The 17,904-nt window shown below is 33.8% G+C and overlaps 1 protein-coding gene across 1 annotated transcript in view; it reads left to right on the forward strand.

The window, feature by feature from the left end:
- Positions 1–633: 633 nt before the first annotated feature.
- The window catches only part of LOC108914230 (trypsin-1), a 54,832-nt gene continuing 37,561 nt past the window's right edge, over positions 634–17,904 (forward strand). The window contains exons 1-2 of the mRNA XM_018719993.1: positions 634–847; positions 9,747–9,962. Coding sequence (XP_018575509.1) covers positions 766–847; positions 9,747–9,962 — 298 coding nt within the window. The 5' untranslated portion in view covers positions 634–765. The remainder of the gene's footprint in view (positions 848–9,746; positions 9,963–17,904) is intronic.

Below are 17,904 nucleotides of genomic sequence, written 5' to 3' on the forward strand. Positions count from 1 at the left end.
ATCTTAAAAAAAGAAAAAGACATGGCAATACCTGATTATAAAAAATCATATCCGATGCCCTGTTGCATCACAAAAATAAAACTCAATAAAGCTAGTGTTCATAGGAAAAAATCGTCTTACTGATCTATCAGTCACTGAATTTATGGCATCGTTTTTTAAAATACTCTTTATGATTTGATTATTAATTAGTTCGGTCATAGGGCCCTGCAAAGCCTCTATGGGAGTTCCGCGAAAATACTGGTCATAATGGAAAAAAATACTTAAGTTTTCCGCTACGAAGATTTTAAATAAAATATTTTCTAGGTTCCAATTATAACGGAAGTTGATATGTGTATATTTTTTATATAAATCAAACACCCTGCATATGACTGAAAACAGCAAAACATTTTTAGTTAAAAGTCGTGTTTGTGCCTAGAACACCTAATTTCGAAGTTGTTACATATTTCATATCAAACTATTGAAAATTCGTATAATAAAAACTTTACGAACATACGCATGCACTTGTGTTAAGTAAGACTGGAGCATATTCAGTTTTTAGAGAAAAACGGAAATTATATCTGGTTTTCGCGCAGTTCCAAGTAATATTTCTTGCTAGATAAAAACTGACAAATTTACGCATGTTTTTAAATCTCGCAGAATAGTGATAACTCTGTTAAACGGCAGGCGATGCTTATTGTTTTATACATTTCTAATCAGTTTCCATTAAACGTTTTAACGATCAGTATTAATACGGCATAATAAGGCATAACTAAAAACTTTAAGACAATGAAACCATTATTATCTCTACAAATCTCATCTGTTCTGTACTTTATGCTTATGTGTTGTTTACTAACTAGTGCAAAACGTGGTAAGTGCTAAAATATTTTTCTCATATTGACGAATTATTTTGTTTTTTGCGCTATAAAGTTAAAAAATATAGGCTTTTGTGCTTGAAGGTTGCTTACTATGTATCCAAAATTAAAAATTAAAAAATGAGTATTAAGTAGATCATATAGTGTCCTTTTTTTTAAATTTACCATATTTGTTACACATATGCAGTAACATAACTTATTTTTTTTCTCTATTTATTAAGTAAGTATGTCTGTATTCTCTTTTATTTTTTCCATATTCGAGTTAATAACTCTAACTTACAGTATTCTTACTATTATTATTATTATTATAATTAGTTCTTGTTGATACTCGATAACGCCGTTAGGGATTTCCAGATTATAGGAGGCTAAGAGTTCAAGATTATTAGTAAGATTTAATTCTACAAGTCTGTAAACACTAACTTAGTACGTAGAGAATTTTACCAATTGCAAAGCAAAGAGGTATCCGAAAATAACAAAAAAGTTAATAATATGACCATATGTTACCTATCATTGTAGAAACTAATATAACTGATACAGTAATTATCAAATTATATATAATAATAAAAAAATTAAAAATGATACATCTCGTCCAAATAATGCTAATTTAAAAAAAGAGTATACTGATTATAAAAATAAGTTAACAACTTAAGTGCGAACACAGGAAAGCATTTAACACAAAAAATACAACAGAAAAATGATGTTAAATATAGGAAAGTAACAATAGAGAAATCATTATCTTTGTCATATCATAAAGGATATTATATGTCAATTAAAAGACAATAAATCACCGGGGTTGGATCACATTAGAGCTGAAACCTATTGCCTTTTATTTATTGGAGCCACTTGTATTTATCTTTAACAAATGCATACATACAGGATTTTGGCTGTCAGCTTTCAAAGATTTCTTGATTATTCTTATAGGTATTATATTATATATTAGGTATATTATTATATTATATTATTATATATTATAGGTACCTCGCGCACTCGGCTGTTTTTGAGCATGTTTGGAAGAATTTTTCACCTATTTCGTTTTATCGGAAAATTAGAATATACGTTTTGTAGTATTATACTTCTACTTTTAAAATCTGACAGAAAAATCAAAATCAGACCACCTCTAACGCATCCAGAAACTTTGCAAAATGGTGCATGAAAAAATTCTAATTGCAATTGTGTCAAAACTAATGGTCCGACAGCGCCTGCTTTATGCACACATGCTTTATTATACTTAAAGTATATACAGGGTGACCCATTAAGAATGGAAACACTTGCGTACAAAAGTTGTTTATGGACCGATTTGAACCGGTTTTTTTTTAAAAGATAGATCTCCAAAAGCTCTATCTTGATGCAAAATTTGAAGACGAAATTTTGATTTTCAAGGGCCACTACGATTTTTTTTTAAGTGAAAAATAGCAAAATTTTGTTAGCGATTTTTTTATAAAAAATCTGACTCCACCACTGGATTTAGGAACCCCTCAAATGCATTTGTACCAATTTTTGCGAAAAAAAGTTTGCCCCTAAAAAAGTTATGACAATATCGGCATCACCACTGTTTGCCGTTGTCGGTGAACCTATCCTTTAAAAAAAAACGAATAGAACCCAAATGGAAACAAAATTAAATAACAAACACTGGTTTAATAATTATTAATAAGAACCATAAAAACCAGTATACCCAAAATAAACAACAAGTTCGTCAAATTATTATTATTTCCTGGATATTATGCCAAAACTTACAAATATTACCTTCTTAGACAAAAATAATTACATTTATAATTTTTTTATTCAAAAAGCCACTGGATTCTACAACCATAATCCAATTATTTGTGAAGAATTTTCTGAAAAAAATATTACGAGATATCCAGAAAATAACGTTACTTAAAAATAATATGAACAAAATTTGGTAGACTGTGAAATATAGAAGTTTAGACAACAAATGTCAAACTTCACAAGTAGTGGCACATTGTAATATTTTTTGTGCATTCCATAATTCTTTGTGATGGCTCAAAGTTTAACTTTACATGAGAAAATTGAAATAGTACGCCTTTCTGGAGAAAATGATCGGACGGCAAGAGAGGTGTGTATAATTTTTAACAACAGACATCCAGATAGACCTAATATTATGCATAGCACCGTTTTTAAAATAAACAATACTTTTATGGAATATGGTGCTGTATCAAAATGCATTTTAAAAAGGGGCAATCAACAGAGAAGACGTATTCATGAGCAGGAAATTTTAAATTATTTTACAAACAATCCTCAGAATAGCCTCAGGATTGCTAGTTTAGATTTAAATTTACCTAGAAGAAGTATCCGACGCGGCTTAAAAAAAAATAACATAAAACCCTATAAACCTAAGTTTCTTCACACTCTGGAACCAGGTGATAATGAAAAACGAATGGAGTTTTGTCTCTGGACACAGGGACAATATCTCAATTACCGACTTTTTTTTAAAATATCTTATTCAGCGATGAGGCCACATTCACGACGAATGGAATTGTATCATCACAGAACTCGCGGTGTTGAGTTTCAGAAAATCCAGAGTGGATAATTAATTGCCGAAGACAATATAGTCAGAAAGTTAACGTTTGGTGTGGGATACTTAACGAGAGAGTCATTGGTCCATTCTTCTTTGAAGGGAATATGAATGGTGAACAATTTCTACATTTCCTTCAGAACGAATTTTTTAATGCAGTCGATAATCTTCCATTAGAAGAAAGAGTAAATCTACATTTTTAGTTGGATGGTTGTCCAATACACAATGCGAGACATGTCAGGGAGTGGCTTAACGAGAATTTCCCCAACCATTGAATAGGTCGAAACAGTCCATTAATTCATTAACCACCCCAATCTCCGGACCTTACCCCACTTGATTTTTTTTTTGTGGGGCTTTATTAAATCCGAAGTTTATAAGACACGGTCAAATAACCGGGAGGTATTGTATACTGGAATAAGGGAAGCGTAAATGTAAAAAATATAAAAAAACGTTATGAAAAATGTATAGAATTAAATGGAGGATTAGTGGAAGCTACAAAAATTTAAATTTAATAACGTGATTAGTGTAAATCAATTTGATAGACTCCTTTTTCATTTTTAAAAATGAAAAAATTTTTTAATTATTTTTTTATCAATTGTTGCTTATATTAGAGTAATTGTTGTTTATTTTATGTATACTGGTTTTTATGGTTCTTATTAATAATTATTAAACCAGTGTTTGTTATTTAATTTTGTTTCCCATTGGGTTCTATTCGGTTTTTATAAAAGAATAGGTTCACCGACAACGGCAAACACTGGTGATGCCGATATTGTTATAACTTTTTTAGGGGCAAATTTTTTTTCGCAAAAATTGGTACAAATGCATTTGAGGGGTTCCTAAATCCAGTGGTGTAGTCAGATTTTTTATTAAAAAATCGCTAACAAAATTTTGCTATTTTTCACTTAAAAAAAAAATTCATAGTAGCCCTTGAAAATCAAAATTTCGCCTTCAAATTTTGCATCAAGATAGAGCTTTTGGAGATCTATATTTAAAAAAAAAACAGTTCAAATCGGTCCATAAACAACTTTTGTACGCGAGTGTTTCCATTCTTAATTGATCACCCTGTATAATTCACTACTTTTGTGCACACGGTCAGCCCTGAAAATGGCGGAGTAATGAATTTAAAAAAACGCAAAATTTTCCGATTTTCGGGTTTTCTTCGTTTCTAATTATTCGACCTCGAGTTCTATTCGTATTTCGATTCTCTACAAATTATCTCTTTATACCATTCAGATTGCTTCGTTAGTTTAGGTTTTATAAGCAAAAAACTAAAAAAAGCTTTTTTGTATAAACATTGCAGTAGGAAACATATATGCATATATCTACAGACTGTCTTTTATATGATGACACAGTCCGTTTGCTACTAGTATTTTTGCCACAAAATCACTGATTTAATGCTCTATTGATTGGCCTAAAAATTCCACTTATCCCAGTGATCAATTGTATAGTGAATCAAAATTGCCATCAGACAGCTATTCTATTATAAATGCGTTTTAAAATTCCATTTGGCTGGTAAACAATATAGTGATATTAAATACTTTTATAATACTCGAGGGAAGAAATTATACAAATCGCCCATTATGGCAAAAAATATCGCTCAAAGATCATATGCCTATTTGGCTGCAAAATTATATAACAGGTTACCTTATATCTCTAAAATTACTAATTCATCAATTTATTCTTTAAAAAGGAAACTAAAACCTTCGTCCCTTCATAATATATAAAGAAATGATTCAATTTCTAAAACAAATGAATAGGGATGATTGTTTTCGAATGTACGATTATTACAATTTATCATTTTTAATATTATTACCGTTTTCACGTCTTATAATTTATTATATTATAATACAGTTTTAGTATTATGTTCAATTTATTATTCAATATGCAGTTGCGCATAACCAAAGTTTACATAATAAATGTAAACTTTAGTGTAAATGTAAACTTTGGTGTAACCTAGGTAGGTACTTATTGTTTTTGGAAAGTAATATGTTTTTACCTGTTTATAATGCCAGCTCGAGTAGAACAGCATTCATCCGTCCGGAACACTTTGTTAATAAAGTTAGGTTCTGCTGCACTTCGATTTTGGAACCAATTGTAAAATTCAAGACGATTGGGGAAATCAGCTGGTTCTAAAGCTTGAACTTTTTGAAAATAGTACGAGTTGAGTGAATTCTCGCGCAATATCCGCCAAACTTTGGTTTGTGATATCTCCAGTCGCCTTGAAATTGTTCTTGTGGAAATAGGCTGCTCCTCGACTAAATTTAAAACAGCCTCTATCACATTTAAGTCACTTTGTCGATATCCTGGACGTTCTTTGCGCGGTATGATAGACCCCGTGTCACGTAAACGTTAGACGACTTGCACAATTGTCCGCGGGTTTGGGAAGTTTTCTCTGTTAGGGAAACGTTTCCGATATTCAATTGCAGCGGCATTTGCGTTCTGTACACACTCTCCGTATAAAATTACCATATCTACATATTCGGCATTCGTATGCAAAGCCATCACAACCGACACTTTAAACAATCCGAAATAAACTAACGGTTTCGTGTGTCTTTCATCTGTATGGTGTGATCTTCACTCCTTTGCAGAAAAAATGCAGGAGATATGGGAGGATAGTAGGTTTGAATAAACGCTTTAAATTAATTGTTAATGGTTTTGTAACCGTGTGTAGTGTATTTCGTATATTCGGGTATTTAGTGTTCGTATATTCGGGTATTTAGTGTGCCGACTTTTTTTATTTGATAAAATACGATGTGCTTACAAACCTCTGCTTTATTTATTTTCTTTTAACGAAAGTTGACTTCAGGCTTGTTAAAACATTTTGCACTAAGTTAATACAATTGTTAAAATTATTTATAATAAAATGCAGCATACTCCTTATTTACTTGCTTTTAATTGCTATCGTAAATATGTATACGTATATTAAAGCGGATTAAATGGATATGTTTAACGTGGAACCCAAAGTAAATGTGAACCACAGATTATGATGTGAACTTGACAACGTTGTTCGCTTCAGCTGATGGCTGGTTCGTGACATTACGTTACAAAATTTTCCGAGCATCCGGGGATCTGGCCGGACCGCCCTCTTAGAGGGAGTTATGGATTGATTTCCTTCATATTTAAAAGTCGAGTAAAAATTTGTTTTTTTCGATTTTCTGTCTTTATTAGGCTTTCCGAATACGTGGTTAAAATTAATGACATTATGACTGAATCACCCTGTATATGAACTAATGGGGACGATGGGAATAGACAAAGACAACGCACGACAACCATAGAATCGGGAGGGGTCACTCAGTAATGAAGACAATTACTTCGATTTAGGTACAAGTGTACCAAATACAAAATTATCAAAATATTCAATATTGATTAAAAATATACCTCAATCATTTCACTCACTAGATTCACTCCGAATCTTTATTGCTTTCACCCTCACCGACTTTTTCATTGTAAATCGCCTAAGTTGATCAAATACATAAGATCAGAGACCCTAAAATTAATTTCTGAAGTACTTCCTTGTCACATTTTATAAATATGTCCTTATTTTTCCTTGTTTCATAGTCATTTTAGTTACGGCATCACTTTATGGGGCAACTCCAGTTGTGCTCATAAACTATTTATCCTACAGAAGTACTTCCTATAGTAGAGACTACTTCAGGAAGTACAAGGTATTACCTCTACTATGCCTATACTTACGCTTTATTTAGTACATACAAAATTACCGAACTTGCCAACACATTCTAGAATATATAGAATTCTAGAGTATAGCACTATGCATGGTGGGGACCTTATAGTTCCTATCTCGCGGATAAATAACAAACTGGAGATAGGATTGTATAACAAATTTGCAAATTTTCTTGTGCACGAGAATGTTAAACTCTGTCTATTAAATTTTTTTTCACTTTTACTAAAAAAATTGTTGGTGACAAATTGTTATTTCAGTACTGATATTGTATGTATAAAAGTATTATGTATTATTATAATTATTATTGTTGTAATTATTATTATCATCATCATCATCATCATCATCATCATCATCATCATCATCATCATCTTCATCATCATCATCATCATCATCATCATCATCATCATCGTCATCTTCGTCATCATCGTCATCATCGTCATCATCGTCATCATCGTCATCTTCGTCATCATCGTCATCATCGTCATCATCGTCATCATCGTCGTCGTCGTCATCGTCGTCATCGTCGTCGTCATCGTCGTTCGTCCTCGTCATCGTCATCGTCATCGTCATCGTCATCGTCATCGTCATCGTCCTCGTCGTCGTCCTCGTCGTCGTCCTCGTCGTCGTCCTCGTCGTCGTCGTCGTCGTCGTCGTCGTCGTCGTCATCGTCGTCGTCGTCGTCATCGTCCTCGTCATCGTCCTCGTCATCGTCATCGTCATTATTATTATTATTATTATTTTATATATAAATGACTTGCCTTACTCTGTGGGGGGCACCTCCTGTTTTATATTTGCAGATGACACTACGCTATAATAATTTCAAAAGGTAACGACTTAAGTTTAGGCAGTCTTCAACTTGCTAAGAATTGGTTTTGTTCAAATAGACCAGGAAAGGAAACATTTTGAAATTTATTAATTACTGGGCGTGATTTTATTGTTGGAAAGTCTTGGGAATGAAAATACAAAAGGTGTCTCATCAAATGGGTCATGAAAAAAGGTTTTTTCTGTAATTGTTAATAACTTTTTAAATAATTAATTAAATCTTACCAAACTTTTCCAAAATATGAGTTTTTATATCCTTAAGAGATGTGCAAAAGATGGGCTCGATCGGTCAAATAGTTGTTGCAAAATTCCATTTATTTATCCCATTTTTGCAAAAAGGCCCATTTTCAAATGACTATTCCGGGGGCAGGGTTATGACTAAAACTATCTTTTTGAGCTCATTTTCTTCGAAGAGACACCAAGTATCCTCTAGTTAAAAAAAAAATATTTTTTTTTTCAAATTTAGTTGTTATAGGTAATTGTTACCAAATAGAAGGCACTTTTTTCCCTAATAAACAAATAGAATAACTCGGTTTTTAACTTTTGAAAGAAGTTATATATCATTCGAAAGCTCGTAAAAAACCTACAAATTGAAAAAAAAAACAAGTTTCTACGACCAATTTTTTTTTTAATCACGGCAATTTGTTATAAACATTAAGACCTGCAATTTTAACATTTTGTAAATGAAGGTTTAAACTTTATGCCCTGTTAAATTTAATTGAATGTGCCCATAATTGATCAATCCAGAGCCCGTCAAAGTAAAGGTACGCGGCAGTAGCCCCTCAGGGGGTGGTGGTGGGGGAATCTTCCTCTCAACCAGGAAAAAAAACTGACAATGTGAAATTTGTAATACTCAACTTTTATGTAACGCAGAACTTTCTTTTTTTAATTTGGGTAGCTCGACGAAAAAATTACTTCTGGATTATTTCTACCCTTGTATAACCACCCCCTACCCCCCCTAAAAATGAATATTGTGAAAAAAAAATTCTATTTGCATTTTTTCTTATTTGAAATGTTTTAGACAATTTGTAGTTCTCAATAAAAAAATTTTATCAAAATTATTTTAACCCTTCAAAATTAATTTAACCCCCTCAACCCCCCCAAATTGAAGTTGAAATTTATAATAAATTGCAAAAAAATTCTACTGTCAGTATCTAAGGAAATATTTTATATATTTTTATACTAATTATAAACAAATATATTAATAATAATTTTACAAAATAATTAATCCTTTAATCAATATACAAAATCCATAATTATATAACAAGTGTGAAAAAATAAAAATAATAAAAATATTTATTTTTTTGGAGGTTGAGGGGGTTAAATTAATTTTGAAGGGTTAAAATAATTTTGAAAATAATTTTTTATTGAGAACTATTGCCTAAAACATTTCAAAGAAGAAAAAATGCAAAAAGAACATTTTTTTCAAAATATTCATTTTTAGGGGGTGATTTTTTTACAAGGGTGAAAATAATCCAGAAGTAATTTTTTCGCCGAGCTACCCAAATTATATAAAAGAAGGTTTTACATTGCATAGAAGCCGAGATATTACAAATTTGACATTGTCAGTTTTTTCCATAGACATGTTTTTTTCCTGGTTGAGAGGAAGATCCCCCCACCTCCACTCCCTGAAGGGCTACTGCCGCATACCCTTATTTTGACGGGCTCTGGATTGATCAATTATGGGTAAATTCAATTAAAATTAGTAGGGCATAAAGTTTAAACCTTCATTTACAAAATGTTAAAATTTCAGGTCTTAATGTTTATAACACATTGCTCTGTGATTTCATAGATGAATCACTATATCAAAATTAGTATAGGTACTTTATAATGGAAATTATGACCGTATATTTTTTAGAGGGAAGAAACTGCAAGTTATCTGGGACAATAGGGATTTGCGAACGGGTGAAAAATTGTCCTGCAGCTGTTGAATCCATGAAAAAGACTTTTACTCCGGGATTGAAAAGGTGTGGATTTGTCGATCAGGAAGAACTAGTTTGTTGTCCGTATATGAAGTCGTCTCAAAATAATGAAATAATTCATGGTTTAACGCCAATAAAAAATTCAAAGGAATGTAAGTAGTAAGAGATAAGAAGTAAGATAAGGATATATCTAAAGTAAATCATCAAATATCAAATCAAATTCATGTTTTGAAAATATAGAATTCTGCTTAATTCATATTTAGCGCTACGTACTATTTCGCTTTTTAAATCACACTTAACTGAATAAAAATCTCTATGATTGGCTGTTCAAATCTTTATGGCTAATTTATCTATTTTTAAATATGCCTACCTCCAAGGTATGGACCTAACATTGTGTTCACTGATTGGAAGAAGAAGAACGTCTCTAACCGTCAATGTTTGACATCTGGCTTATAACGTTTGCATTGCGAAACTTCTATTACAATTTGTTTAAATAATAACAATATACAGGGTCACCTAACGAATGTTACCTACATACTTCAAGGATATAACCTAGAACCCAAATGGTGTAGTCCCCAAGCCAGCGACCTTTTTTCGAACTGATTACAAAAGTCATGAAAACGGTCTGGATCGCTTCGTTTTAACGAGTCTACCACGCTGTAAAATTTTTAGAATATGGGAAGGGCGCTTTTCCGCACTGCGAGTACTTAAACCTGTCGTTCTGGGCGGGTTCTCTTTTGTGATTACAACACTGAAATTTTTTATTTGAATTAAAAGAAAATGTGTTAAGTAAGAAGCAAATTGGGTTGTCCGACAAAATAGAGGGCGCAATTGTCGAGTCCGACATCTCCAACATGTCGCTCTAGCGCGGTATGGTTTTCCGATTACAAAACACCCAATTTTCATTTTAACTTACTAAAAATTGCCTGAAAAACGTAGTCCATACCTTGTCCGACAAATTTTTAGGTGCTTTTTTCCAGTCCGACAACCGAAACATGTCGCTCATCCCAGTTTAGGTTTTCCGATTACAAAATTTCGGACACAAATACCAAGTGCTAAAATAGTACTTTCTTTATCAAAATATGACATTGTCCGACAAAAATAGTGGATCATATTGCTAGTCCGACAAAAAGAAACGATTCATTTTATTACATATTAAACATTATATATCTTATCTTATATTATATGCATCTTATGACAAATATTCAATTTTAAGTTTGTAATTCAGAAAATAGTATATTTTAGTATCATATTAAATAAAACTACAAAATAATTTAAATATATTTATTGCCCTCTAAATAACATTAATTTATTTAATATTTGCCTGTTCGTAGATTTTACCGAATTAAATAATTTGACTTCATGATTTATTCGTACATCGATATACTTTTGACATTCAGCCCTTACAAGTTCTATTAAATGATTACAACTATTAGGCAAATTATCAAATGGATGTTCATGCAAATTTTCAAATATGTTCACATTCAGAATGTTTTTTAATACATGATAAACAATTTCATTTTTCTGTAGCCTAGGTGTTCATTAAAAAATTTTATTAATTTTTCTGTCTCTTGGCATATTACTACGACATCTCGAGATGGATACGTCAAACAACCACGATCTTTAATAAAAATTGACTGTACGAATACTGTGTATTTGACATAAACATAAACTATTTACACAGTCTTCACATTTTATTGGCTTTATTAGAGAACTTGTTACGAAACCGCCAATATATACTATAATGTACTTGCTAGTTTCCAGTCCTGTTTTTTAATAGTCTTCACCCATCTTCGTTTTATGTCAACATTCCATGGAAATCTGTAAAAATTCTATAAATATTATACTCGAAAATTTTAGGCCGAAATTATAGATAGTGATTCATCGCTAGCTCTTGGACTAGTAAGGAGGATGAGGCGTGCGGGGATCGAAAATCCATAGGCGTGTATAAAAGGCAACAAGATGTAGAAAATATGGAAAAATATAACAAAACATAACATCTATTATTTTTAGAGGTTTTATCGAGAAAACTTCAAAAATATTTTAGTAACATTTTGTTTTAAAATTTTAAGTGTTTTCTATAAAACGATGCCCTCTTGGGCATCGATAACCCACCACCACCCGGCTTACGCCGCCGCATAATATTGTAATGTTGTTACGGGCTTATTTTTTTTCTTACTATTTTATTTAAATTTATATTAGTCCTTATTAAAAATAGCAAGGTATTTAGGTAAATTAGGGTATTTAAGTATTTTCTATTTTAAACAAATATTATAGTATGGTTTAATTTGTATTTTTCCCAAAATATTTCAATTTGTTCATTAAATTATCGTCGGTAGGTAAATATAAAGTTCCCTGTCGATATACGCCCGAACGGACTTTTTCTTTCCTTTTTTCTTGGTCTCAGGCATTTCTTACTTCCTCCTGGGCTCTTGGTCGCGAGAGAATTGTCGACTTAGCAGCGTGTGTTCTCGTTACAATAAATATCGCTTTTGCGGATCTTGCTGCATTTTGTGGGCAAAAATTTGTTTTGTTAGTTCTGGTGAATCCAGTGTCAACCGTTGTTGGTTGGATTTGTGCCCATAAAACCCGACATAAGGTACCACTCACCACGAGGCCGCCCTACAACAAAGGTAAAACTTTAAATAATCTTCACTAATTTTCTATATCTCTACCTCACTGGGAAACCTACTTAGACATGCTTCTCTCTTTTTTTTTGGCCTCGTAATCGTCCTCGTACTCGCACTCATCCTTGTTTTAATTTCATCTCATTATATTCGCACTCTCACCCTCAACGTCACCGTCTTCGTCGCTGTTAGTGTGCTGGGTGTTTTCCTACTTCATCCTCATATACCGGGTGATTCATTGCCAGTGGAAGTCCAAGGTATCATAACCCCGGACCTTGGTTAAACAACGCAGGCTTACTCCTCGCTTTGGTTGGATTATTATCTGCACTGGAGAGCAGTATCCCTATCCAAGACTCGCCTGACATAACTCCCAGTTGCTGCCTGGCTTCGTGTCCTTTTGTGGATGCTCCTGTATGGTTGGAGTAGTAAATATTCCCCTGCATAATCGTTGGAACCAGTCACTGGTGCTGCAGAAACCGCTCAGATAAGCTTAATTTTAAGTTATGCATGTTACATAGTTAATCCTTATCTGATTTAGCCTGATCTCATATAGTATATATTTTATTCTATCTTTTATTTGGAAATTTAGCTTAGGTGGTAGCAATTATCACCGCCTATTTTACTTATTCTATTCCGCTACCAGATAATTACTTTACTCACCTTAGTAGACATTACTACTTAGTTTTTTCCCCTTGTTATTTAGTTTGGCGTACTGTTAGGTAACTTATTAGTTAATTGTTTTAATAAGGTACATAAATTATTTACTTACAATTCTTGCTGACCTTTTCCCTGTTCTTTTGTTATAGTTTATAAATTTATATTACTTCGATATAGGTAACGGCAATAATTAATAAACTTTAGGTTCGCTTACAAAACTTTTGATAGTATTCATACTTTGTTTATGCTAAGCTCAATTGCCCTTGTTACTAGTTAAATGGCCTTTATTCGCTTACGCTTTACTTAATATTGTTTCCCAACAATCTAAAGAATATTAAAAACATATTTAATCGATTAGGCACTTAATTTGAGTTATAAGATATAAGTTTTATGTAATTTATTTCTTCGAAAGTCTGTACACCGAACCAATAGCGCTATCGGAGAGGGTTATCACTATCCTTATTATTTAAACCTATAGTTAAAACTATTTTGCCAAACATACCTAAGAGGTGCATAATCGGCCAATATTTACAACTAAATTGATTTAGCGATTGTAGCCTTTAGGCACCGGCCATTTAGATAAATTAAAGTTACCGTTTGTATAGTTACTTTCTTAGGGCTTTTATTTGTACCTTTTTCCCGTTTTTTTTTTTTACTGTAAGGTTCCGGCGTCTCTCCAGCCTTCTTGCGTATTGTCCATCGGGTTGTAAAACGGGTGGCGCCTTAAGAGAATTATTTTCAGTTATATCAACCCCACCCCCATTGCTGAGCTGAGCTAGGGCCAACCCTATAGTTGGAGAGAGCCTTATTGTCCTTGGAAAGGAAAATCTATTAAAATTTTATTTTACCACCCACAAGCGGGTAGCAAAGTGGCGCCCAACCGTGTTATTTTTTTTTAATTAAAATCTATAGTTCAAATTGAAACTTTTTGTGACAGTAATTGTAAATTTGTTCGAACCGTGAGTAACAGTCATAAAATCTTATCATTTACTTCTTGGAAAATAGTAATTTTGACTTTGACAGGGACAAGGTATTGGCATATACAGGGTGTATATAACTTAAAACATTTTGGTTCCAAATATTGTCGCAGAGGCAATTTTATGTACCTTACTTTACGTTTTTCACATTTTATGATTTTAGCAATTTAGATTTTTGGATATTATTGAAGATTTTGATAGTATTTAAATGTATAATTTTTTTTTAGATGTTGTCATTATTTCGGCACAATCGAGTAATAATATGATAGTTAATAATTTTAGACGTTAGTTAGGTAGTCAGAAGATATTATTACATAGGTAATTTAAAAATTTTTTTCTCCTTCTAGTTGTTATATACAGGGGTAGTCATAAATTGGGAAGGATTTTGCAATAATTAGATGAATTTTTTATTTATTTTTTCTGATTGATTTATGATAGAACGTATTTGGCAATTAAATAGGAAAACTTACTACAAGGTGTGTTCAATAAATTTTTACATCTAAGTTTAGTAAGTACATAAATACAATTTAGCACATTGTTGCTGGAGTGCTTTTAGGTACTACTGTTCTACGACTTGTACTTTTAAGTTTGAGACGTTTGACTCCTTTTTTTTCCTGTTTTTTTTTTTTTAGTGCAGGTCGGGTTTTCATATCACGTAGATAATTTTTTTTGTTCTTGCTTTTCGTCTTTACAAGTAACAATGGAAGTTAACAGATTATTATCTGATGAATTGACGTACGAAATATTAGTTCGGGGTTACCCGGCGGGTACGACGGTTGAAGAAAAAAGAGCGACTTTGAGAAAAATTTTGCGAATGGAACGGGAAGGCACTCATTCCGCCCCAACATCAATACCATTAGATCCGAATGATGAGTTATCGATTTGTTATTCAAAATTATCGGGTTTAGAAGCAGATATCCGATCTTTCAATTATGATAATCGTGAAAATGAATTTGAACGTATATATACTAGACTTCGTCATGTTATCTCGCGATTAGACCGAATAATTCCGATTAATGAAAATCAAAACCAGGAAAAGCAAAATTTAACTTTAAAGAGTCGTCAACTAATCGAGGAATTGAACTTAGTCTACGATCGTGTGTCGAACACAGAGACGAAACGTGCAACCGCAGCAACCGTACGTACGTGTAGCAATCCTCAACAATTACAGACATCTATTTTAGATTCTCCTAATCTGTTGGTACCAGAGGTACTACATTCGCGTACTAGCATTCATTCCGCGGGTTCTCCAATCCCAACTTCTAACGATCTTATTCCGGAATTAAATGCAGAATTGCCAGTGGATGATAATCGTTCTACTGTACGGAATTCGCCTCCATTGTTATCTCAATCTACTGTAATGCCTGATCGTCATTTTATCGGTTATGGTATAGATCAGTTTAGAAATATTTCTGGCCGTGCTCCTGCACAGTCGTCCCCACCTCATCTAGGTGATTCGAATTACAAAGGAATAACTTTTCGAGTTCCAAGCGACGCTAATGAACCGAGATCGAGTAGATCTACACCTCGAGTACGTTTTGCGGAAGAAACAGAAAATACAGATGTGTGGTCACGTGTTCCGGACGACGGTAATAATATATCGAATATTTATGACACTTTACCTTCTACTAATTCCTCGTCATTAGCCAATAAGTTAGCGGCTATGCGCTTATCACCTGTAAATGATTTATATAATGTACGCGCGTGCGACCGTGGTGGTTTCGCAGATGTAAATAGATGGAACCTTAAATATGATGGTATCTCGAGTGTAAATAATTTCCTGGAACGTGTCGAAGAGCTTAGAATATCGCGTGGTGTTACAAAACAACAATTGTTGCGTTCAGCTGCCGAACTTTTTACGCGGGATGCGCTATTGTGGTATCGAACAAACGAATTTTTGTCATGGGATGATTTGGTAATACAGTTACGGGAAGCTTTCCAACCGTACGACTATGAAAACGGTATTTGGGATGAACTAAGACGTCGAACTCAGGGAGCTCAGGAACGTGTAGTTGTTTTTGTCGCGGCTATGGAACAGCTCTTTAACAGATTATCGGTAAAACCTACTGAAGAAGAACGCTTAAAACTTATCAGACGAAATTTGCTTCCATATCTTCAAAAGCAGTTAACGCTTCATCAACCTCAGTCTATTCGTGACTTAGTTAGAGTATGTCGATCTATCGAGGAGACCGAGATTCGCGTACAACAGTTTTGTCCACCGCCTACGAATTATCGAAATTTGCTGGAACCGGAGCTTGCATATAGAAAACCACCGAGTAATGTTTTTCCTGTCTCATTAGTAATGTCCGATAGTAACCAGTTTGACCAAACTGATACGGTAGCAGGTATCCAACCTATTTCCAGTAGCAACCGTCATGCCGTGTCGATTTGTTGGAATTGTCGGGGAACAGGTCATAGATTTAGACAATGCGAACAACCGCGACGCATGTTCTGTTATAAGTGCGGTCATGAAAACGTTATAGCTACTAGGTGTCCAAACTGTACAAAAAACTCGCAACCGGGTCGACAGTAAGCCGTCTGCCCGACCCAGTCATTACTTTTAAATCGGCTGAACAAAAAGTAATTTTAGATTACGTGTTCGCGCACGCGAAAGGAGACTCTCGACCATACTTGAGTGTTAACATTTATGGAAAGACATTTTTAGGTTTGTTAGATAGTGGTTGTTCTACAACGATTTTAGGTTCTTCGGGATGGGACATTTTAAATAAATCATGTTCTTTGAACGAAAAAGAGGTACGAACATGTAGTGTCGCTAACGGGCAAACTTGTAAGAGTATCGGATCCGTCCTTCTACCCATACAACTGCGTGACCGAGTTAAAATTTTGAAAGTCTTAGTTGTGCCTTCCATACCGCATGAGCTAATTCTTGGCATTGACTTTTGGACCACCATGGAAATTATTCCGGATTTGTTCTCGAACGAGTGGTCATTTCGCTCGGAATCAGATTTGAAATGTTTCGAAATTGCCGGTATTCATCCTATTGATACATTAACCGATAAACAACGCGAAATCTTACGGAACGTGATCGATGACGTATTCGTAAAAATGGGTGACAGACTTGGATGTACCGATTTAGTTGAGCTGACGATTAGAACTAATTCGCCCCCGATCAAGCAGAGATATTACCCGCTCTCTCCCGCTCTTCAGAAAGAAGTAAACGTCGAACTCGAAAAGATGTTAGCCGATGACATTATAGAGCCATCAAATAGTCCTTGGTCGTCCCCGATCGTAATGATTAAAAAACCCGACGGCCGATGGCGCTTCTGTGTAGATTATCGTTCGTTAAATAAAGTAAGCCTGCCCGATGCATATCCGTTACCGTTTGTTAGCTGCACTCTTGATAAATTGCGTGACGCACGATATCTTACCACCCTCGATATTAAATCAGCGTATTGGCAGATCAAAGTTGCCGAGGAATCGAAACCGCTAACCGCTTTTACGGTGCCAAATCGTGGGTTATTCCAATTTAAAAGGATGCCGTTTGGGATTCACTCTGCCCCAGCCGTTTGGCAACGTCTAATAGACAGAGTTATTGGTGTTGACTTGGAAAGTTACGTCTTCGTCTATCTTGATGACATTATTGTGTGTACTCCGTCGTTTGAATTACATGTAGAGATTCTGAAGGAAGTATTCGCCCGTATAACAAAAGCCGGTCTGACAGTTAACCGTGAGAAATGTAATTTTTGTAAATCGGAATTAAAATATTTAGGGTACGTTGTAAATTCCTCGGGATTATTAGTAGACCCCGAAAAGGTAGAAAGTATCTTGAGTATACCGAGTCCTCGTACCGTCACGGAGGTTAGGCGTATTAT

This window comes from Anoplophora glabripennis, unplaced genomic scaffold (genome assembly GCF_000390285.2).
Source record: "Anoplophora glabripennis isolate ALB-LARVAE unplaced genomic scaffold, Agla_2.0 scaffold1136, whole genome shotgun sequence".
NCBI classification, from domain to species: Eukaryota; Metazoa; Arthropoda; class Insecta; order Coleoptera; family Cerambycidae; genus Anoplophora; species Anoplophora glabripennis.